This window comes from Lepidochelys kempii, chromosome 9, assembly GCF_965140285.1.
Source record: "Lepidochelys kempii isolate rLepKem1 chromosome 9, rLepKem1.hap1, whole genome shotgun sequence".
Classification (NCBI taxonomy): domain Eukaryota; kingdom Metazoa; phylum Chordata; order Testudines; family Cheloniidae; genus Lepidochelys; species Lepidochelys kempii.
In genome coordinates, this window is record NC_136388.1 from 8,099,666 (window position 1) to 8,121,675 (window position 22,010).

Sequence of the window (22,010 nt, forward strand, 5' to 3'; positions counted from 1 at the left end):
TCTGCGCTGATAGGGAGAGAGGCTGCTGTGGATACAGGGTGTCTGCAGGCTGCTCAGCACTGCAGAGGCTAACATTCCCCAGCAGGCCAAGCCCACCCCTAGCGGGTGCTTTGCAGTCAGCTCATGACTGACTTGTCTTTTGTTTCAGTCCCACTAGCTGCTTTGGAGCTACTGGCCTGCGAAGTGAACAGTCATTCATTGTGCCTCCCGAGAGCACAGACATCTTCAGGGGCCAGGCCTACAATCCTTTCCCCTATGAATTCTCCTTTGAGCTGCTGGTCAAGGGGCCCTGCTTGCTGGCAGGTATGAGGGTGATGTTTCTCTGTCGGCTTATTTTTCTCTCTGTTTTGGTGCGTCATCAATGCTCATGGAAGTGAAGTGTCAATAGAGCTGGACAGAGTGTGGGCAACAGCTGGCCAAGCCTCCCCCTGACAGCCCATCTAGTGTCCCTCAATCCCCACCCACAGTCCCCCCCCTGCTATTCCAGCCCTGGGATAACAGACACACACAGCTCATTTCATGTCCCTCTATCCTGACCCACCACAGCCTGCTATTCCAGCCCTCAGCTCCTTAGATCTATCGCTTACTGATCCTACCCGTCACCTACCAAGGCTCAAACGGGGTTGCAGAGTGTGACAAAGGCCCAAAATTAAGAGCACCAAAAAATTACTATTCCATTGCGGTTATGGGATTCATTCCCTTAGTGTAAATGGCTCTCTCTGTTAACTCAGATTCATGAGTCTGTTTTTGATGGAAAGTTTCCAACAATAAAAGCTGGGGGGGACATGTAGGTAACTCTGGGACTAAAATGAGAGATGTCCCATGAAACAAAGGCTATCTGATGATGCACCTCATTCCTGAAGACATTTCCTTTTGGTATTTAAGGGAAAAGCTACTTTCTGTCCCTCCGTCCAATCCCTTCTCCAGACCTGCTCCTTCTGCCTCCCTCCATCATTGAGCCTCATTTTGCTCCAGCTGCTGAACAATAAAACAAAAGGGTTGGGGAGCTGAACTCACATGATGTGATCCCACCATAGCCAAGGAACCTCCTGACCTTCTCTCATGTTAACCTGGTCCGTCCAACCCGCCCCAATGTCCTTGTCTGATTTTATCTCTCCCTGGGACATGTCATCTCTGATTAAGCTTCTCAAGGCAGAGAGTAGATTATGACTATAAATGCCAAGCTGTGAACCAGTGGCATTCTCGCCGTGCTCCAATACACTCAACACAAACTTGAGAGAGGGAAAACCCATCCCAAGCTGCCTCCCCAGGGCACTCACTTAAGACAAAAGCACCCATAGATACCTCTGGCCAAAGGGCTACTGCCACTTCCATTATATCTAGCAGGAATCAATTAACATGTCCTATGGTGTCCCGGTACCTTATAACCAGGAGGGTCAGCTGAAGAACCCAACCACCCTGTTAAATAAGTACACCATTAATAATAGAATGAGAGCTCTTGGGTGAGTCAGGGAATGCAGGAAGGATCAAAGGGTATCTGAGGCAGGCCAATAGATGAGCCAGTCCACTTACTCCTGCCCCCAAATGCCATTGCACATCATGGATTTATGGGATAGCTGGCTGAGACCAGTCAACTCACTTCACCTGGGGTTGAGTCTTAGCTGCTACCACTTAGACCCAGCAGTAAAAGCCTAGCTCTTTATTGCTTAGCCAATATCCTCCTCCACTCAGAGAAATGAAAGTGAGGAATGGCTGTGGGGAGAAGGGATGTGATGGGGATGAATTGCACAGAGACTGGAGTGTGTGCCTGAGAGGTTAGGGGAATTGATCCCATTAGTGTTGGCTCAAGGCCCATCTGTCTCTGAGGTGCCGCACTCCGGCCTCACTGTGCATCGATCTGGAGAAAATGTCTGTTGGTGCTGAGTGGTTTATAGGCCCCTCTCTGGTAGGAGGGGGAGGTATGCCAGAAAGAGAAATGTCAAGGGGTCCCAGCTGCACTGTGAGCATCCCCACCATCCTTTTTAGACCTTGAAGAGGCTCTTCTCTGCCTCCCCTGAACTACTGCCTCTGGGGGTGGGGATGTTGGCACTGAGCACTGGTGCAAATATTACACTGGGTGGTAACTAGCCAGTGGCAGTTTCAGTGGAGGCCATGCTCTGGTGAGTGTCTGTTTGTGGGGTGGCATAAGGGTGAGCAGGAAGGGATGCTCAGGGAAGACTCTGGCCAAGTGGGATGGACAGAGGGCTCTCAGCAGATAGCCTGTGGCTTTCTTCTATACTGTCCCTTATGCGCAGAGCCCCTTTTCTTCTGCTTCCACCCTCTCCTCCTTCAGTCTCTCCTCAAAACTCGCTTCCTCCTTCTGCGAGGCCTCCAAACCTTAACCTTCCCTCTTAGCAAATGTGTTTAACCCCGTGCCCCTGTGTGAGTGTAAGTGCTTGTGCTCATGGCTGTGTGTGTGTGAGCGTGTGTGTTTGTGTGCACATCTGTGTGCATGCATGAATGCTTGTCTCTGTGTGTGAGCACATGTGCATGCATGGCTCTATGTGTGCGTTGCACCTGTGTTTGAATGTGCCTGTGTGTGTGTGTTGGTATAAATACTCCTGTGTATGGAAGCATGGGTGTGTGCACATTTGTGTGTGAGTACTTGCATATGAATGAAGTTCTGGAACAGTCTTCCATGGGGAGCAGTGGAGGCAACAAACCTAACTGGTTTCAAGACTGAGCTTGATGGGTTTATGGAGGGGTTTGCCTACCATGGCATATGGCCCATCCGCAACTGCTAGTAGCAAATAATCCCACTGGCCGGAGATGGACCCTAAATGGGAGGGCTCTGAGTTACTACAGAGAATTCTTTCCCAGGTGTCTGGCTGGTGGATCTTGCCCACATGCTCAAGTTCAAACTGATTGGCAGATTTATGGCTGCAAAGGAATTTTCCCCCAGGTCAGATTGGCAGAGACCTTGGGGTTTTTTTTTGCCTTCCTTTGTAGTGTAGGGCATGGGTCACTTGCTGATTTGAACTAGAGTAAATGGTGGATTCTCTGTAACTTGAAGTCTTTAAATCATGATTTGAGACTTCAGTAATTCAGACAGAGGTTATGGGTCTAGTATAGACAGGGGCGTGCACAAGAGGGGGCAAGCAGGGGCACATGTGCCCCGAATAATCAGCAGGGGCACAGAACTACTCTAGGGTTAAGGTGGGGAGAGCCAGCTCCTCGAGGAGAGAGCCAGCTTCTCCAGTTCCAGGGACATTGGGGGCAGGGAGAGATAGAACGTGCCCCTCCAAAAGTGGTCAAATTTTTATTCCTGCGCATACCTCTGAGTACAGGATTGGGAGGGTGAGGTTCTGTGGCCAGCAATGTGCAGGAGGTCAGACTAAGTGATCACAATGGTCCCTTTTGGCCTTAAAGTCTATGAGTCTATGTGTGACAGTGAAAGGAGGCTGATGGGAAGTCCTGAGGGGGAAGGATAATTTTGCCCCTCTGCCAAGCAATACCAGATTTTCAGGGCCTTGCATAATGATGTTATCCAAACAAAACATTTCTGCAGAGAAGGACCTAGGGGTGACAGTGGACGAGAAGCTGGATATGAGTCAACAGTGTGCCCTTGTTGCCAAGAAGGCCAATGGCATTTGGGGGAGTATAAGAAGGGGCATTGCCAGCAGATCGAGGGACGTGATCCTTCCCCTCTATTCGACACTGGTGAGGCCTCATCTGGAGTACTGTGTCCAGTTTTGGGCCCCACACTACAAGAAGGATGTGGAGAAATTGGAGAGAGTCCAGCGAAGGGCAACAAAAATGATTAGGGGACTGGAACACATGAGTTATGAGGAGAGGCTGAGGGAACTGGGATTGTTTAGTCTATGGAAGAGAAGAATGAGGGAGCATTTGATAGCTGCTTTTAACTACCTGAAAGGTGGATCCAAAGAGGATGGATCTAGACTGTTCTCAGTGGTGGAAGAGGACAGGACAAGGAGTAATGGTCTCAAGTTGCAGTGGGGGAGATTTAGGTTGGATATTAGGAAAAACTTTTTCACTAGGAGGGTGGTGAAGCACTGGGATGCGTTACCTAGGGAGGTGGTGGAATCTCCTTCCTTAGAGGTTTTTAAGGTCAGGCTTGACAAAGCCCTGGCTGGGATGATTTAGTTGGGGATTGGTCCTGCTCTGGGCAGGGGGTTGGACTAGATACCTCCTGAGGTCCCTTCCAACCCTGATATTCTATGATAACCCCCAAGTATGAATGTGCCTGAGTGTGTGTGTGTGTGTGTTGGAGGCTAGTAAATGAGAAAATTCTGTCCATTTCAGTTTGACAGACCCCGCCTCCCTCTCATGGTGTGGATCTGTTTTATTTTAGCAGAGCTGGTAGTGTGCCCTGGAGTTAAGGTTGCATAAACTTTCCATTATAAGACCCTGTTTTCAGTTGCTTATAACTTTGCCAGACTTTAAGTATTTGGGCTGAAATTTTCCATACCAGATGTCTGCCTCAGCCTGAGTTGTTCTGAAACATTTCTGCTGAAATGGTTTGCCTGTTTCCAAGAGTGAGATTAGGGGAAAATACATTGTTTGTCCAGACCAAAAATGCAGCCTTAATTTGGCCTCTTTTGCATATGCATTGTGGTACAGTCTTTAATCACATGATCACATACTACAGCGTCATTCACTGCCACAGAATGGACAGTGCTTTGGGAATGAATCAGGGTTGGCTGTAGTCTGTCGGACCCCTGCCTCGTTTGTTGCAGAAGTAGGAAGTTGAGTAGTGGATGAGGCAGGGGACTGCAGGACGAGAAAGGATGGTCTCATGGTTAAGGCAACTGAATGTCTCCCTGGAGAACTGGATTCTATCCCTGCCTCTGCCCCTGAGTTCCTAGGTGATTCTGGGAAAGTCACTTAAACCAAAATGTTCATGGTTGGCCACTAATTGTGTGTTGCTCCTTTTCTGGATGCCCAGCGTGAGACATCTATGGCCAGATGTGTAGAGTGCTCAGAATGGCAGCTGCAGACTGTTGGAGCTGTGCTGTGCTTTGAACATATAAATTCCTGGTACTCTGGAAAATCAGGCCACAGGTGTCTCACATTGGGCCCCCCAAAGTAGTGGACACTTGACAATTTTAGCCTTAATTGTTCTGTGCCTCAATTCCCCATCTGTAGAATGAGCATGATAATAGCACCTATTCCCACAGGTGTGTTGTGAAGATAAATTAAAGAAAGATTGTGCAGCCCTCAGATACAAAGGTGAGAGCATCATAAAAACTCTCAGGAGAGAATGAGCAGTTTTGAATTCAGGGCAGGGTTTGAATGGTATGGAGTAAATAAGGTATGGGGCAAATCACTGAATGGTGGGATAAAAAATATTGAATAATTTCTCATTTACTCAATGAGGCAGAGGTCCTGTGGAAAAAATCATATGTGATCATGCAATTAAAGATTGTATCATAATGCATGTGCACAAGGGGGCTGAATTCAGATTGCAAAGGCAACCTGAGTTCTGACACTTCCTAACTTTTCAGTGCTTGACTTCGCAACCTTAGTGTTCTTTTAGCATAGATTTTGGATGTAATTATTATCTATTTGCAGTTACTCCAGATATCTCTGTAAGTCTTCTGCGGAGGAGGAACAGCAGGGTCTAGGGGAGAGAAAGAATTGGCATAACAGGCCACAAATATTCAAAAAAATAAAAAAGGCACCCAGCTGATGCAACAGGGACCTAGATTATGTTTGCCCTGCAAAAAAAAAAATCTGCAGCAACAATTCTCAGCTGCGGTCTGCAGACTCAGGCTCACTGCTATGGTACTAAAAACAGCAGTGTAGACGTTCCCACTGGGCTGGAGCTTGGTCTCCGAAACCTAGCAAGGGGGATGGGTCTTAGAGCCTGAGCTCCAGCCCAAGTGGCAACATCTATGCTATGCTGCTATTTTTAGCACCGTAGCTCAAGCCCGAGTCTGTATACCCAGGTGCTGAGACTCGCCATCACAGGGTTGACATACCCTAAGTGCCTTGGGATGATGTCTGGATATAAAAGCCACAATGATGATCCAGAGCTGAGACTAGATGATTTAGGCCCAGATTTTTAAAGGTATTTAGGCGTTTCTGTGCATCAATGTTGCGACATCTACCTGATATAGGTGCCTAAATCCCATCAACAGTCAATGTGATTTTGTCTCCTGAATGCCTTTTGAAAATGAAATTTAGGCTCCTAAATTGGTTAGGTGTTACAACACTGAGTGCAGCAATGCCTGAGTACCTTTAAAAACAACAAATCATGGGCCTTACCCCTATCTCCCTAAGCCCCTTAGTAACTGTAACTTCTGCTTCTTATTCTTCCTCTGCCCTGCAGGCTTGGAGAGCCCATCACATGCCCTACGGGCTGATGCAAATCCCTATGCCAACTCTGCCTCCACCATTTGTGTTACCTTGGCAGAGGGTCACCAATGTGACAGGAGTTTGGAGATTATCTTGTACCCCTGTGGTAAGAGGAACAAGTGAACCAACATTACACTGGGAGCATGTTTTTAACTTGGAGTCCACAGTTAGGGTAAAGGAAGCACTGCAGGGAAAATTCAGGAGGCACTGACTCTGGGAGCTCAAGGCCTCTCCTAGCAGGAGCGCTAGCTGTGGGAAGCTCCTGGTTACTACAGTTCAAGACTCTTCCAGCTGGTGGTGCTGTGGAGAAGGGAGCAGGCATGCTAAGCATGGGGAAGCTCTCCACTGTTTAATTCTCTGCCTCTCCTAGCCGGGGGTGCTGCCAGTGGAGTAAACCCCAATTCTCTTACATGGAGTCATATTTAGTATTTCAGAGGCTTTTTCCATTCACCAGTCCTAGAAGACTGTGTCAGGGGCCCATTCTGTTCTGCAGCCCACTTCAAAAGGGAGAGGGCCCAGCTCCCCTCCCAGCACCTCACTTCCCAATTGCTGGGTCCTCATGACTCTAAGTTCTGAGGAGCACCAGGAAGTGTCCCAGGGCCATAGGATGGGAGCTACTGACTTCTCTGATGTTTGTCCTTTTGTCCAGAGCCCCATTGCCCTCACCTGGTCATTGAGGAAGGTGCCATGACTTACCAGGAGTATGAGGCACACATCAGGAGTCGTCGGGATTACGTGCGAATAGCCAAGAAGGACAGTGATCGGGAGAGACAGGTGACCAGCCTTGGAGGGTCTTCAGCAGGGTGGTCCTGGAGGGGGAGGTGTCCCAGCCAGTTAGAGGACTGGGATGGGAGAAGGTCTGGGAGAAGTCTGAGACTCGGAGGAAACAGCTGTCCTGGGCGAGGATGTGTGAGGCTCAAGGGGAAGTGCCTGTGGAAGGGGGATGTGAGGCTTGAGGATCCCACCCCACTCCCATCTCTCTCTCGTGCTCACAGGTGGCCTTCGTTCAGAAGCGATTCCACAAAGACATCTTCCACAACCCGGTCCTGATGCTGAACTTCTGCCCTGAGGTGGGCAGTGTGCCTACTGACCTCCAGACGGTCACCCGGGAAATCCTCTTCCTCATCGACCAGAGCGGCAGCATGAGTGGCCCCAACATCATCAGGATCAAGGTCAGGGGGAAAAGGGCCCAGCTTGGGGACAGGCGGCATAAGATGCACCTAGGGGAAGAAAGCCAGGAACAAGCAGTGGCCAGGATGGCTCCAAGTCCTCAGGGTGAATCACTGATGTGTCTCGAATCTTCCCATTAGGGGGTGAGGTGAGAGGGAGGAAACATTAGGTCGCCCTGAGCCCTCAAGATTCCTTTCCTCCTTCTCAGTGGGGCCTGATGGCACAGAGACTGTGTTAATCCCCTTGGTTGATCAGCTACTTAACAGGCAGGCTGGCTACCTCTGTTCCCTGTGCTGCTGCATTTGAGGTCAACTGAGGGACTTGCTAACAATCCCTGGATTTGAATGTTGTGGGGAGGGGCCAGGTCATGCCATTTGCTTTGGAGGAGACAGACTGCAATTTGCTTTCTCACTGAGTCCACCAGAGCCTGAGTCTGCTGACCATCTGGGCAGGGTGTAAGTCTCATCTCTCTTCTCATGCTTTTGCTTGGGGTTGCGGGGAGGGACATGATATCCTGGAGGGGCAAGACTCCTTAGTTACTTCTGAAAATACTTTGGCCAATGCGGAGAGACTTTAGAGATTAGAATGGAAGGAAGACAGACAGACATCACAGACTGATCTGTATTAGAAACAGAGAGGGGAGGAGGTAGCTGAACAATGTGCAGGGTCAGTCCATGCTGCAGGGAAAAGACAAAGCAGATTGAGGCTGTTAATAAGAAGGGCTTTTAAAGAAACGGTTGGGGGAAGGGAAGGATAGAGACATTAGAAAATGAGGAGGGGATGACATCAGTGCTGACTCAGATGTTTGAGGTTCTGAGCTGCTCAAAAAAAAATTGACTTAAATTAATAAAGCAAAGAGGTTTGGGACACGCAGGCCAAATCCATCTCCCTCCTCTGAGAGCCCCTGGGCCATGGAACCAATATGACTTTGTACAGTATGAACAGGTTTAGGGGCAGAGGACCTGCAGTAGGTGAGTGAAGTCCTCTGCACAGCAGAGGGGTGGGGAGGGAGATGTGGATGAGCTGGAGGTGGGACCAGTGGATCTGCCACTGTGTGGATCCTCTCATCTCCTTCCTCCTGTGGGGGTGAGGCTGTGTGAATGCCCTGCATAGGCTACTGCAGCAACTGAGCTGAAAGGTCTTTGCAGAATGGCTCCCCAGCTTCTCTGCAGCCGAAGGAAATACTCCTTCACACTTTCCCTACACATCTCCACAGCCCAGCTGTTCAGGCTGGATTTGCTGCCTAGGGAATAGTGAAGACCTATTGATAAAACCAGGTGAGGGAATACTTGGAAAATGTGACCATATAAAGATTAGCTAGTCTGGATGGCCCAGACCCCAGGGCATTAGGGGAATAAACTGACAAATCCATTTGATTGCTGAACTGTTTCTATAAAGTCTTGGAGAACTGGAAAGATATGAGAGGACTGGAGAAAAATAAATGTGGTACCAGTCGTTAAAAACTGACAGAGAATGATCCTGACAATTACTGTCCTGTATGTCCCTTCTAGAATAATGGGATGGATACTCTGAGAATGCTGTTTATAGAGTAAGAGGACCATGAGCAATAAGGGGCTGTACAGAATAAATCACGTCAAGCAAATTTGATTGCTCTTTCTAACAGAACAGTAGAATCAGTGAATGAAAGGAACATGGCAGTTTTTACTGAGAGAGACTTTAGGAAAGAAAACATTTGATTGTGCCCCATGAAATGGTGCTTGAAACATTCATTCTGATTGGCTTGGATAGGCGCACTGGTACCTGGGTTGAAAACTGAGAGACTGCCAATGGCAATGGGTAGAGCTGTGAGGAGGTTTCTAGTGGGGACTGTAGGGATTGTTGCCAGGACCTGTCTGAGTTAACTTGTTAATAGTGTTACTTGTAGGCAGTGGTGTTGTAGCTTTGTCGGTCCCAGGATATTTGAGAGACAAGGTGGGTGAGGTAATATCTTTTATCTAATTTCTGTTGGTTAGAGAGAGACGCTTTTCAGCTTACACACAGCTCTCACCAACAGAAGTGGGTCCAATAAAAGATATTACCTCCCCCACCTTGTCTCTCTAATAGTGGTACTTAGCATTTGCATAGCGTTTCACGTATTTAAGGTACAGTGTAAACCTGAGCTAATTAATCCTCTTCATCGTTTTCATGTAATGATCCGAAAGCATGTTAAGGAAGTTCACAGGTGAGACTAACTGAAGAGGTGATACAAGCACCAGTGAGGGCAGGAAGACGATACAAAGAAACCTAAAGAGATTAGAAAAATGGGCTGTAAATACACTGAGATTCGTCATGGGAAAACGCAGCTATCCCATCCGGGGAGAGGGGCTGAAACAGGAACAGGATGTGATCGCCTTGTCCGGGACATCCTGGACTCCTTGGCCTGTATCGAACGTGTGTGTAAATATATAGGGGCAGATCAGCTCCATCAGTCCATAGCTCCACAGTAATTCAATGGCTGAAGTAGCCTGTGAAGAAGCAGGGCACTTAAGCAGCTGAAGATATGCCCTGTAGGCTTTAACCAGAAATACACCCACATCCTAGGATCATTGTCATTGCCTGACCCTCTGATCCCAGCACCCCCCCACAGCCTTCCAGTGGCTCCCCTTCTCCACTGCATCAAATCCAAGCTTCTTGTCCTCCCTTTCAAGGCCCTTCACACCTCAGCTTCTTGCTGCTGCTCCCCCCTGTCACATTGCCTCCGGCCTCCTTCCCCCCAGTGAGTCCAGCCTCAGCCACACATCTGTGTGCTTCTTCCCCAACCCAACACCTCCTTCCACACTGGCCCTTATGCATGGAGCATCCTTATTCAACTGACCCAGAAAGGCAAGGGGGGCATCTGAGACTGAGGAGGAGGGAAGTGACTTGGCTCAGTTACCCAGTGAGTGCCAGTACCAGGAAGTGACTCCGCAGAGAGGTGCTCCAGCCTTGTGCCACAGAGGGAGGGGTCCCAGAGGCCATGTTTGTTGAGAGATGTCAGAAATCGAATGGACCCACAGAGGCAATGCAGGAGTGTTCTCTCTAGCCCATGCACCAAGGCTTTGTCCAGTCCAGTCATGAACGTTCCCAGCAGTGGGGCTCTCAGCCCTTCCCCTGGAAGATGGTTCTGCAGCCTGGTGGATCTCCTTGGTAAGGAGAGGTGCATTTTCATGGACAGGGTGTGTCCCGCTTACAGCTGATCAGCCTCACTCTCCGCTCTCCCCATCATCACTGGCCTCACCTGCCATATGTGTTATATTTCGTTTCTTCCCAGGAGGCCTTGTTGGTGGCAGTGAAGAGCCTCCCTTCTGGCACCTTGCTGAACATTGCTGGATTTGGCTCCCACATCAAACCCCTCTTCCCAGCAAGCAAGCCCTGCAGCAATGTGAGTGTGGTGCATGTGAGGATTCCTGTCTCTCATAACCCAGATGCCATCACAACCTGGCTCAAGGGTCCCCAGGCACCAGTCTCCCTCACTCATCCCAGTCTGAAGCCTTCACCACACTTCCCCACCTCATGTTGGCCCCCCATGACCAACCCCTCCAATAGTCAACGCCCCCTGATCCACGTCCCTGACTCTTCATGGGCCATGGCTGCTTGGTGCACTCTCATCATGAGCTTCTTTAACGCCTAAGTCAGGGGCTGGCAACCTTTCAGAAGTGGTGTGCTGAGTCTTCATTTATTCACTCTAATTTAAGGTTTTGCATGCCAGTAATATATTTTACTGTTTTTAGAAGGTCTCTTTCGATAAGTCTATAATATATAACTAAACGATTGTTGCATGTAAAGTAAATAAGGTTTTTAAAATGTTTAAGAAGTTTCATTTAAAATTAAATTAAAATGCAGACCCCCCCTGGACCGGTGGCCAGGACCCAGGCAATGTGAGTGCCACTGAAAATCAGCTCGTGTGCCACCTTTGGCACACGTGCCATAGGTTGCCTACCCCTGACTTAAGTCTTTTTATCTGGCTCCTGTGATTGAAAGTTAGCTGCTCCCATGGTGTGAGCGGCGCTTGCCAGCAGATCGGCGCTCGGTATCAGACTCCTTGCTTCAACATGACCGTAGTGCGGTGGGATTATAGACAGGAGGGGAGAAGAGTGAGAATTTGGAGGTGATTCTGTGGGCTTCGGGTGCCCCTGTAATCCACACTGTTTGTGTCAGCAGGAGAACCTCAGACTGGCCTGTGAGTACATACAGAAGCTCCAGGCCGATATGCGTGGGACCAACCTTCTGGCTGCTCTGACCTGGATCCTGGGGCAGCCTCTTCACCGTGGTTACCCGCGCCAGCTCTTCATCTTCACAGATGCCAGTGTCAGCAATGCAGGCAAGATCATTGAGCTGATTCGGAGGCAGGCCAGCACCGTCAGGTATGGAGTGTGTGTGTGTTTGTGTATGGTTGTGGGGGGAGGGAAACAAACCCAGGGGAGGGACAGGACAAGAATCTTTCTGCTGTGGGAAGGATGGCTGAGGGGATGGGGAACTAGCCTGCAGCCCCTGGTGCCAGAGGGGATGAGCAGAGGGCCCTGCATTGGTACTGTTATACCCAGGGCTTAAATTCTCTTAGGGTATTTCCCTGAGCCCCTCCCAATCTTCCCCCCACCCTCGGGGCTCCCTATGAAACCTCCCAGGGCTCTGTGCTTCAGCTGTGGGGCAAGGGGGGCTCAGGGCTGAAGCCCTGCAGGGTGCGCCATGGCTTGGCGCTTCAGTCCCATGGGTTTGAAAATATTTACCGGAGCTCTGCTCTGGACAGCTCCAGCTGAATTTAAGCCCTAGTCAGAGCCGTCCCTAGTGTATGGCGAATCGGGGTGGCCACCCTGGGGCCCGCTCTTTGGGGGACCTGTGGCGGCCGGCCCGAACCGCTGTACCCTAGGGATGGCTCTGTGTGCGTGTTGTGCGGGGGGGCAGTAGGCCGGCCCAGGGTGGGTGGGGTTAGGGTGCAGGGGCCAGGCTGGCCTGCGGGGATAGTGGGAGGCCTGGTGACGGCAGCGGGGGTCAGGCTTGCACTCACGGGTGAGAAGCGGCAGGAGCAACCCCAGCCCGCCCCACTGGCTCCCAGCGTCACTTGGGGGAGGGGGCAGAAGGCGGAAAGAGGCAGGGCAGGGGCGGGAAGAGGCGGGGCAGGGTTTGGGGAAAGGGGTGGAGTGGGGGCAGGGCCTGGGGCAGAAAGGAGGGGGTTGTTGCTGACCCCGCACCTCCCTAGGGACGGCCCTGGCCCTGGTTATACCAAAGTTCACTCCTGAGAGAATAACTCACACACACACACACACACACACACACAGAGCGCTCCAAACTCAGAATTCCCATTTCACAGGAAATTTTGACATTCTGAAATTTGTTTTTGTTCTCATGAATTTCTCACGAAACAGAATTTCGGAAAAACTTTTGGACCTGGAAAATGTTTGTTCCAGAATTTCAAATTTTTGTTTGGGGATTTTGAAATGTTACCTTGATTTTTAATTGTAATCTTCATGTCGTTTTTATTATTTGTACGTTACTTCAAATGTCAGCCTGTCAGACTGTTTAATGAAAACACAAACAGGAGACTCAGATCTAGAAAACAAGATGCGATGTTTCAATCTGTACTAAGTAGCAGCTGCCCTCTAATGATTTTAAAAATAAAATAAAATAATAAAATATTGTAACTATATTGTATTATGTCATAGTATGGCAGGTCTATAGCAGAGGTGCATATTATGCATTATTGCTATGGGCATGCCACAAAGTGTTATAAAGAATAATACAAATATACAAATGAAATTTTTTTAAAAAAAGCCCCAAAATTTCAAAATTAAAATTCAAAATGTTCTTTGTTTTGAGTTTTTGTTTTAAATTGACATGGTTCTACAAAGGTATTACCTCACCTGCCTTATCCTCTCATCCCGGGGCCAGTACTACAAACACCGTATGTCTAATTGTTTTGATTTTGACAACAATGTCATTTTGCATCAAAAACTTTTCAATGGAACATTTCCGACCAGCTCTAACCTCAAACTCCAGGAGAGAGGTCTCTGAGCATTCTGTGCCAAAGACCCCAGTGCAGACCTAGTCCTAGAAAACCTACAAATATCCCAGCCCAAGTGGGGTGGCTCAGTGCCTCCTCCTTTCAGGCTAGAGCCATCCCCATCTAGGCCAGGTGGGTCTCAGAATAGGCCTCAAGGTTGCTTTTAAGCAGTTCTGCTTATTCCTGCAGGTGTTTCAGCTTTGGCCTGGGCTCTGGAGCCTGCCGGAGGCTCCTGAGAGGCCTGGCCAAAGTGAGCAAAGGTCGGGCTGAGTTTCTGAGCCCTGAGGAGAGGCTGCAGCCAAAGGTAAGCGTCCTCCCTCTGCACCAATATTTTGGACTCAGTTGTGGGGGTGAAAGCACTGAGGTCTCTATTAACCAAGGATGCCTAAAGCTCACCCACCATACCTAATGGGCATAGAACGACACTGGTTTCAGCTGCCCTCTTTCTGTTACAGAGGGGTGGCCTACATAGAGCACCCACAGGTGCAGCCTGCAGGGCCCAGCCTGCAGACAGACCAGGGGACTTGGCATGTCACACAGCTTGTGGCGTGTGGCTCATGGCAGGGACCAGGGGTCTCCAACACAGAGCGCACCACTTTGATCTAGGCAGCATGGCTACACTGTACACCTGCTGGGAATGCCCATCTACATGGCTCTGGCTGCGATGGGTTCCGTTGTGCTGGGCACTGCTCAGACACATAGTGACGTGCCATGGCCAGTGGCTAAGACGCTAGGTTAATAAACTGCGAACACACTGAGAGATGGTCCCTGCCCCAAACAGCTTACAACCTGAACAGACAAAGGAAGTGGTGGTATAGGCTCCTAGCTTCCATTGAAATCAAGGCTCCGAGGATTTGAGGATCTGGGCCTGGGTGACTTGCCCAAGATCATGCAGAATGAGTGGCAGAGCCAAAAATTAAACCCAGCTGTCCCGAGTCCCACCTGTGTCTTAACCACATGGCCATCCTTCCACCATTCCCCCACCCTTTGTCACTCAGTCCCTAGGGGTGTAGGGCCTCGTTTCTGCTCTTGGGGCCCCAGTACCTAGGCTGGTGCTCAGAGTGGTAACCCTGGGCTCTGGAGTGAGCTGCATCCATCTCCCGTCGGTGGGAGGGAACTCAGTGCAATGGGAGCTCTGAGAGAGTAAATGTAGAGGGAGAAGAATTAAGGTCCTTCCCACCCTGAATGACTTTGAAAGATATTTTAGTGCCAAGAACAGGCTTTGCTCACTCCCCTAGGATCCATCGAGCCAGCCCTCTGCCAGTGTTCAGCAAGGCATTGGCCACCAGCATTTAACAGCGCCCCTGTAGCCCCAGATCTACCCTCATCCCCTACTCCAGCTTGGTTCCTGCTATCAGTGTTTCTGTGCCATCTTGTGACCCAGAGCCACTTGCAGTGTCTGGGAGGCCCAGTCTGTGCTCTGAGCTCTGGGTGGCTCAGCGTTCAGTGTCTGTCATCTGCTTCTCGGGACCAACAACTGGTTGGTAATTCAAAGGGCTGGAGCCCCCTGGAGTGCGTATGGCAGTGGAACATATAGGTGGGGAGGCTGTGAGCCTCTGAGGGCTGATGGGTCTGGTTTCTGCCCCCTCTTCAGCTGATAAAGTCTCTGAAGAAGGCAATTGAGCCCGCCGTGAGTGACATCACCATAGATTGGTATGTGCCTGACACCATGGAGGCTTTGCTGTCACCCAATGAAATTGCAGCCTTGTACCCAGGAGACCGGCTCATCAGCTATTGTACCCTCTACAACATCGCCAGCTTCCGGGACAAGAAGACAGTAAGAACCCTCTGTGTAGCGGGGGTGAGGGTTTTCCACTGGGCCATGCTCACCAGTGGGGATTGGACAGTAGCTGCAAAGCATCAGGCGCTGTGGTGAGGAAGGTTGCTGCTGGAGCCCCGGATGGCTGGGCCCTGTGGCAAGGAAACTCACATGCTGGTGTATTTCTTCCCTGCCCGTGATCTGATGCCAACAGGAGAGCCTCTTTCTGTGGCTGTGACAACTACCTTGTCCTCTTGTTTTGCCAGGGTAGAGAACGGGTGTGCAGAAGCCTTTCGCGGGGCTCTGTGGGGTCAGCCTTCCAGTCCCAGGATGAGGCATTTAGCCCGGACGTGGCTCACCCGTATCCAGCTGGCGAGAGCCAGGACATCAGTCAAGCCCTGCAGGAGATTTCCCGTGAGATTTCCCTGGAGTTTTCTGCTGGGGCCGTCGAGGAGTCTGAGAAGAGTGAGTGGAGCAGTGAGTGACAACTTAGTGTGGGAGTGGGGCTGGCTGTGCCTGGGGAGCTTGGCCATGAGATGGACGTTCATTCACAGAGGAGCTGCAGAGGCAGAATACTGACCCCTTACCCGTTTGGTCACTTACTGCCTGCTCTCGCTGTGTTGGTGCTGTGTACGTAGCCCTCCAGACTTTGCAGCACCCACCCCTCTTGTTTGGAGAGAGCTGGCCAAAAGATGAGTCCCTGCCAGGCAGGGTCAGAGGGCTATAAAGGCGGGGTCTGGGGTGAGGGGGAGCGTCTCTTTCTCCAGTAGAATAGGGTTGCTGCTTGTGTCTCTCCTTGGCAGGTGTGGATCCTGTTTCTGACATCTGGAAGAGGATTTACCAGGCCTCCTACATCCAGGAGCAGTATGTGCTCACTCACTGCTCCATCAGCACAGACCGGAGCCAGGGCCTGCTCTCCCATGGCTCCACCAGCAGCGAGTCCACTGGCTCCAGGGACATAGCACCTGAGAGTGGCTCGCTGGCCTGCACCTTTGAAGCCAACTCTCAGCAGGGACAGAAGAGCGTTTCTCTGTGCGACTCCTCCACCAAATCTGCTCCACTCCCGCAGGCCGGGCTGACTGCTGGCACCAAGGTGAGGTGTGGCCGAGCCCCTGGCTGACCACAACTGGGACTGCCGTGAGTAGAGAAGGCTGGGTTGTCCATCTCCTCTTGCCTCATGTACCTGCCCCCGCTGGTGAGTGCTGGGGGGGGGCGGTTCCCCCCTGCCCCCCAAGCCAGTCCGCCCCCCGACCTGGGGGCTGCATAGGGCCTGTCAGGGTTCTCTCCCCACTCTGAACTCTAGGGTACAGATGTGGGGACCCGCATGAAAGACCCCCTAAGCTTATTTTTACCAGCTTAGGTTAAAAACTTCCCCAAGGCACAAATCCTTCCTTGTCCTTGGATGGGTACTGCTGCCACCACCAAGTGAGTTAAACAAAGATTCAGGAAAAGGACCACTTGGAGTTCCTGTTTCCCTAAAGTATCCCCCCCAAGCCCTTCACCCCCTTTCCTGAGAATAATCTACCAACCAGATAGATAAACAAGGTGAGCACAGACCAGACTCTTGGGTTTTTAGGACCCTAAAAACCAATCAGGTTCTTAACAACAGAATTTTATTATAAATACAAAATAAAAGAAGCACCTCTGTAAAATCAGGATGGAAGGTAATTTTACAGGGTAATCAGATTCATAACAGAGGATTCCCCTCTAGGCAAAACTTTAAAGTTAAAGAAAACAGGGATAAACCTCCCTCTTAGCACAGGGAAAATTATCACAAGCTGAAACAAAAGATACTCTAATGCATTTCCTTACTATTACTTACTATTTCTGTAAATTTAGATGTGTCATTCAGTAGGAGCTAGATTACTTGCTTGGTCTCTCTCTTTGTCTCCCAAGAGAACACACACAAAGAGCCAAAGCAAAACCCTTCCCTACCACAGATTTGAAAGTGTCTTCTCCCCTTATTGGTCCTTTTGGTCAGGTGCCAACCAGGTTATCTGAGCTTCTTAACCCTTTACAGGTAAAGGAGGGATTGTATGCTACCCTTAGCTGTATGTTTATGACAAGGCCGCAGAATAGCTAGGGACGGCCCTGGAGCTATGTCTGTTATCTGCCCCCTGGGTTCTTGCAGTTCTAGGCCCTGACATCTGGAGAAAGGACATCTGATGGGCACAATTACCCAGTCACATGGAATTTAAAATGTAATTAATTAATTAAAAACCCCAATACAATTAAAATCACTTAAAATTAGTCTTAATTTAACATGAAACAAACAAAATTAAAATAAAGTGGGCTAATCTCAAACCATCTATTTAATCTCATTATCAAATTAAGGAATACCAAATACACCACCAGTTTCTCATCAGCTTGATCTAATCATTGAGGAAGCTAGTAGTCTTTGTTTAGCTTTTAGCCCCAGAATTACAGCTCATTATCTATCTCCCTGCCAGTTGACATGCTTCTTTAAATTCCTGTTAAGGGCAGATATAGGGAGGGTCAATTCACTCCCTTGTTGAAGTTAGTGTTTAGACTGCAGCTCTGGTACCAATTAAGGTCACTCATCTGCTAGGTAATGATCCATCTTTCCTCCCCCAACTTCCCCTCCTCAATTTAGGGTTACATAAAATGTTCCAGTCCCGGATACCACGGCTGGTTACATTTGACAGTCAAATGAAAAATGTAAGTGAAGATAATGTGATTTCTCAAGATTTAGGCACACAGGCCCCCAGCCCTCTGCCATCACGTTAGCTGTCTGCCGTTCCCAGAGTTATCATCCTAGCTTTTCCTGGGATGCCCTGAGTAATAGCTGGGACTGGAGACTTCAGTACTTGGACTACCTTCTCCTGGAATCAACCTAGGCCTCGAAACCTATACTCACAAGGTACTTTTGTGGCAGTCTCTAGGCAGAGGAATGATAGCAAATTACAGTCCAACAATTAATTTAAAGAAGGTCATGCAACTGGGGCCACTAACTCCATGTCCCCAGACTCTTGATAGCTCCTTCCTGGAGCTTCCCCAAGTGAATCTCTCCTGTCGTCAACACAAATGGCTCCCTTCCGAAATCGACTGTCTCCTGCCAGCTGTGGGACATAGCAGTGAATGTTGATGGGTGTCACTGCCTCAGTTTGGCTGATGGCTGCTGACCTCTGTGTCACGTTCCATGCTTTACTATGGCAGGCATCATCTCAAGATGATACTTCTTGAGAGCTGGGTCTATCCAGAGCAGTGCAAAAGTTCCCTGTTATCTCATACGGGGCTCTAGGGCTGGTCTTGCAAAACATTATCTTAAATACACAAGCCATGGGAAAGCCTACATGTGCATCACCCATAGTTTATAATTTGTTGCCTTTAACTGTCATCACTGTCAACCTCTCAATCCAAGCCTGAGCTCTGGCTTTCAGAGTCTAAGCAGATCCCCAGATCTCCTGCTTCATCAAATTAAATTCATCTAGACAATTTCTTCTGTGAAACATACAACTACATCCTCACACCTTCCATGGCATACTGGCTCATTCATGATTAAAGATAACTAATAAAAATAAACAAACCATTAGGGTCAAATTTAAGGCATCCCTTTTGTTTCATGTGTTGAATGTGTGTGTTGTACTTCGGTTTATTTTGGAGAAAGGGTCAAAACGCTGGGCTACAGTCTCCAGCATCTTAAAGTGGACTTGACGCAATTTTTCGTTGAATCCATGGGATGATGACCTCTTCCTGATAACAGGCAAGATAGCAACGTCTTCTCCTTGAGACAGACTCTTGGTGACTCTCCGTGATTGCTTTTTTGAGATGAAACGAGAAATATGTACATGACAGTTTTAAATTACAACATTATTAAAATCTATTTTAATTTGAGGAGGTGACTCTGAAAGCAACCAAATGTACTGGCCCTTACAATATTGATCTGCCAGTTACACTAGGGACTTGTCCACTAAATCCTCTAGATCATTCAGAAAGCAGAATAGGAAAGAAAATATAATCCATCTTTCAGAACCATCCCCCCTACAGCCCAGCCAACGTGAATATTAAACACTGCCTCCAGCTTGCAAAAACGCTCCCTGCTAACTGCACAGGGGTAGTTCCGCTTTGCTGACCAAGCAGAGTTTCGCAACAGTCCTTGGCTGTCACTTCTGTTTTTTCCCAAAAACTTTGTTTCTGCTTTTCTGGCTGCCAGCTCTCTGGAGCAAAGACAGAACTTTACAACCCCAAGATTTTAAAGGGAATCAACATCTCAATCCATACAACAGATTTAATATTTCTTTCTAAAAGGGCCCATCCGGGGAAGCCCCAGTGTGAGGACTACAGGAGGCAGGTCATATGGATCACCACTAGGCGGCTTATTATCATGTTCTCTGTGTATATAAGTCTCCCCACTGTATTTTCCACGGAATGCATCCCGATGAAGTGAGCTGTAGCTCACGAAAGCTTATGCTCAAATAAATTTGTTCGTCTCTAAGGTGCCACAAGTCCTCCTTTTCTTTTTGCGGATACAGACTAACACGGCTGCTACTCTGAAACCTGAGTTATCTCTGGCTTCTGTCCCAGGCTCCTACAGTTTTGGGCTCTGACATCTGGGAGAAAAGTGTCTGGTTTTCAGAGTTTTATATTATTTAGTAACTAAACTAACAAAAAAAAAAGCCTCACTGGAAATATACTCGTGGTTTAATGTTACCCAAATCACCCTACAATAAAAGGGGTTAGTATCAAATAATCAAATTAATCTCATCAGATTAATATCAGATAAACCAACAATTCCTCATCAGCTTTATCTAATAATTTGGGAATGCAGCAATCTTTGCTTAGCTACCACACCCAAAATAACAGGGAATGATCAGTCTTTCTCATTGATAGATGTATTTATATTCTAGTCAAATGGCTGATAGAGAGAGGAGCAGATCACAGCCAGGTTGAAATGAATATTTGGACTGCAGCTCTAAAGCTAGTTAAGGGCACCTGCCCTGAAAATCTTGTGTTACAATTGTGAGTTGAGGCTCAGTTTGCACACAGGGTCTAGCTCCAACCTGGACACTGCTGTGACACCACCGTTGCCAGCAGCCAGAGCACGTCCAGGGAACCCGAGGGAGGGAGGTACCACTTCAGCTTATGCCAGCTACTGGGCTGCCTCAAAGCCCTCTCTGAGCTCCATTGGTTTGTCTGGGACTGCAACTGCCCCAGTCTTGGGGGCAGCTTGCCCACCAGCCAGCACTCCACCTATCAGGCCTTGAGTCCATGCAGAGATAGGTGGGCTCAGCGCTAGGCTTGTGTACAGAGATGAGCCAGCTGAGCCCCTGCAGTGACCCCAGGGGGACTCATCTGCAAGCCTGCCCAAAGCAGAGCCCCAGCTCCCCAGACTGACCCCTGAATCTCTCCTGCTCAGGCATGCGTGGTGCTGAGCTCCGAGGAGCTGGCGCGGCGGAAGAAGGTGCTGGCACGAACTGCCTTATCTGGACGCAGCTTTTCGTCCCCGCATGGTGAGCTGGATGCCCATCGGCTGCAGAGAGCCCTGGAGAAGGTGTCCCAGAAGCGGAACCAGTCCCTGGAAGGGAAGCTGGATGAGATTGGGCCAGAGCTGCAGCGGCTGCGAAGGAGCCTGGCAGATTCCAGTGAGTGTTGTTACAGCAGAAGGGAGGCGCTGGGGGCCGGAGCCCGAATTAGCTCAGGTCTCCGGACAGCCCCCTCAGGAAGGTGCAGGGGACTCAGGGCAGTCCCGTCCCCAGGGTGGAGCAAGGGACTGCTGTATAGAAGCCGTGGGGGGCTGTCTCCCACTCTGCCCCCTGACCTCACTCTTGCTGTCTCCTAGGTAACTTGCTCTCGCCATCCCATCTGGACTGGGACATGCTGGTGGAGCCCCCGTATCTTTTCAGCGCGTCGCCAGCGGCTGAGCGTGGTGAGTGTGAGGGGGGTGCCTGTCTGCCCCTGCGATGCCAGGTGGTGATCCATGCACTCAGTGCTGGGAAGCCCATCTCCTGGGAAGTGACAGTCACCCTGGAGCCTCTGCTCCAAGCCAGGGACGTCAAGGGCAAGGAGGAGCCGTGTAAGGCCTGGGACAAACTGCTGCACCACCTGACTGCCAGCTCTGTCATCCGGGACCACGAGAATGTGGCACAGAGGGAAGCTGAGCTGGAGCACAGTGAGTATGCACTTACCTGCGTGCCCCACCATGTCCCGTCGGCTCTCCCCCTCCCCTCCCAGCCTCACCCTGTGACTCTCTCTCAGGTTTCTCCCGGAGGTTCCGCCTCAAGGCCATGCAGTCTAGCAAGGCTTGCAACACGCCCTCCATCTACACCTGCCTGGTGCCTGTGGACTCCTCCACCCAGGAGGCCCTGCCCAGGGCCCTTGAGGTTCGCAATGCAGGTACGGCTCCCAGGAGGCATTGCTACACTGAGCTCCCTCCCAGTCCCCCAGCTCACCTCTAGGGACCCATGGGACTCTGTATGCATATGTGGATCTGCATGTGTCTGGGTCTAGCTGGCTCCATCCATGGGCCTGTACATGTAGCGGGGTCTGTATTTGTCTCCCTGTTGGGACATGCTCATGCGTACACCTGTGTGGTCAGGTGTGTCTGGGGTCCAGGCTCAGAGATGTTTCAGGAGGGCAGCTGGCTATGACGAGGACAGAGATAGATTAGACTCCAAAGAACCGCCCAGAGAGTGGGAAAGCCGAGTGTGAGAGGAAGCATTAAAGGAACTGAGGCCCAGATCCTCAGAAGTATTGAGGAGCCTAACTCCCATTGAGATCAATGGGAGTTAGGCACTTTATGCCTTAGAGGATGTGGGCTTGAGGTTC

General features: G+C 49.8%; 1 protein-coding gene across 2 annotated transcripts in view; it reads left to right on the forward strand.

The window, feature by feature from the left end:
• VWA5B2 (von Willebrand factor A domain containing 5B2) overlaps nucleotides 1-22,010 on the forward strand; it is a 45,737-nt gene that overhangs the window by 18,994 nt on the left and 4,733 nt on the right. For both annotated transcript variants that reach the window (XM_078854343.1, XM_078854344.1), the window contains exons 5-17: nucleotides 149-303; nucleotides 6,293-6,424; nucleotides 6,968-7,092; nucleotides 7,314-7,490; nucleotides 10,739-10,849; nucleotides 11,629-11,831; nucleotides 13,655-13,769; nucleotides 15,060-15,242; nucleotides 15,491-15,689; nucleotides 16,028-16,317; nucleotides 20,602-20,827; nucleotides 21,025-21,354; nucleotides 21,441-21,578. In XM_078854343.1, coding sequence (XP_078710469.1) covers nucleotides 149-303; nucleotides 6,293-6,424; nucleotides 6,968-7,092; nucleotides 7,314-7,490; nucleotides 10,739-10,849; nucleotides 11,629-11,831; nucleotides 13,655-13,769; nucleotides 15,060-15,242; nucleotides 15,491-15,689; nucleotides 16,028-16,317; nucleotides 20,602-20,827; nucleotides 21,025-21,354; nucleotides 21,441-21,578 — 2,384 coding nt within the window. The remainder of the gene's footprint in view (nucleotides 1-148; nucleotides 304-6,292; nucleotides 6,425-6,967; nucleotides 7,093-7,313; nucleotides 7,491-10,738; nucleotides 10,850-11,628; nucleotides 11,832-13,654; nucleotides 13,770-15,059; nucleotides 15,243-15,490; nucleotides 15,690-16,027; nucleotides 16,318-20,601; nucleotides 20,828-21,024; nucleotides 21,355-21,440; nucleotides 21,579-22,010) is intronic.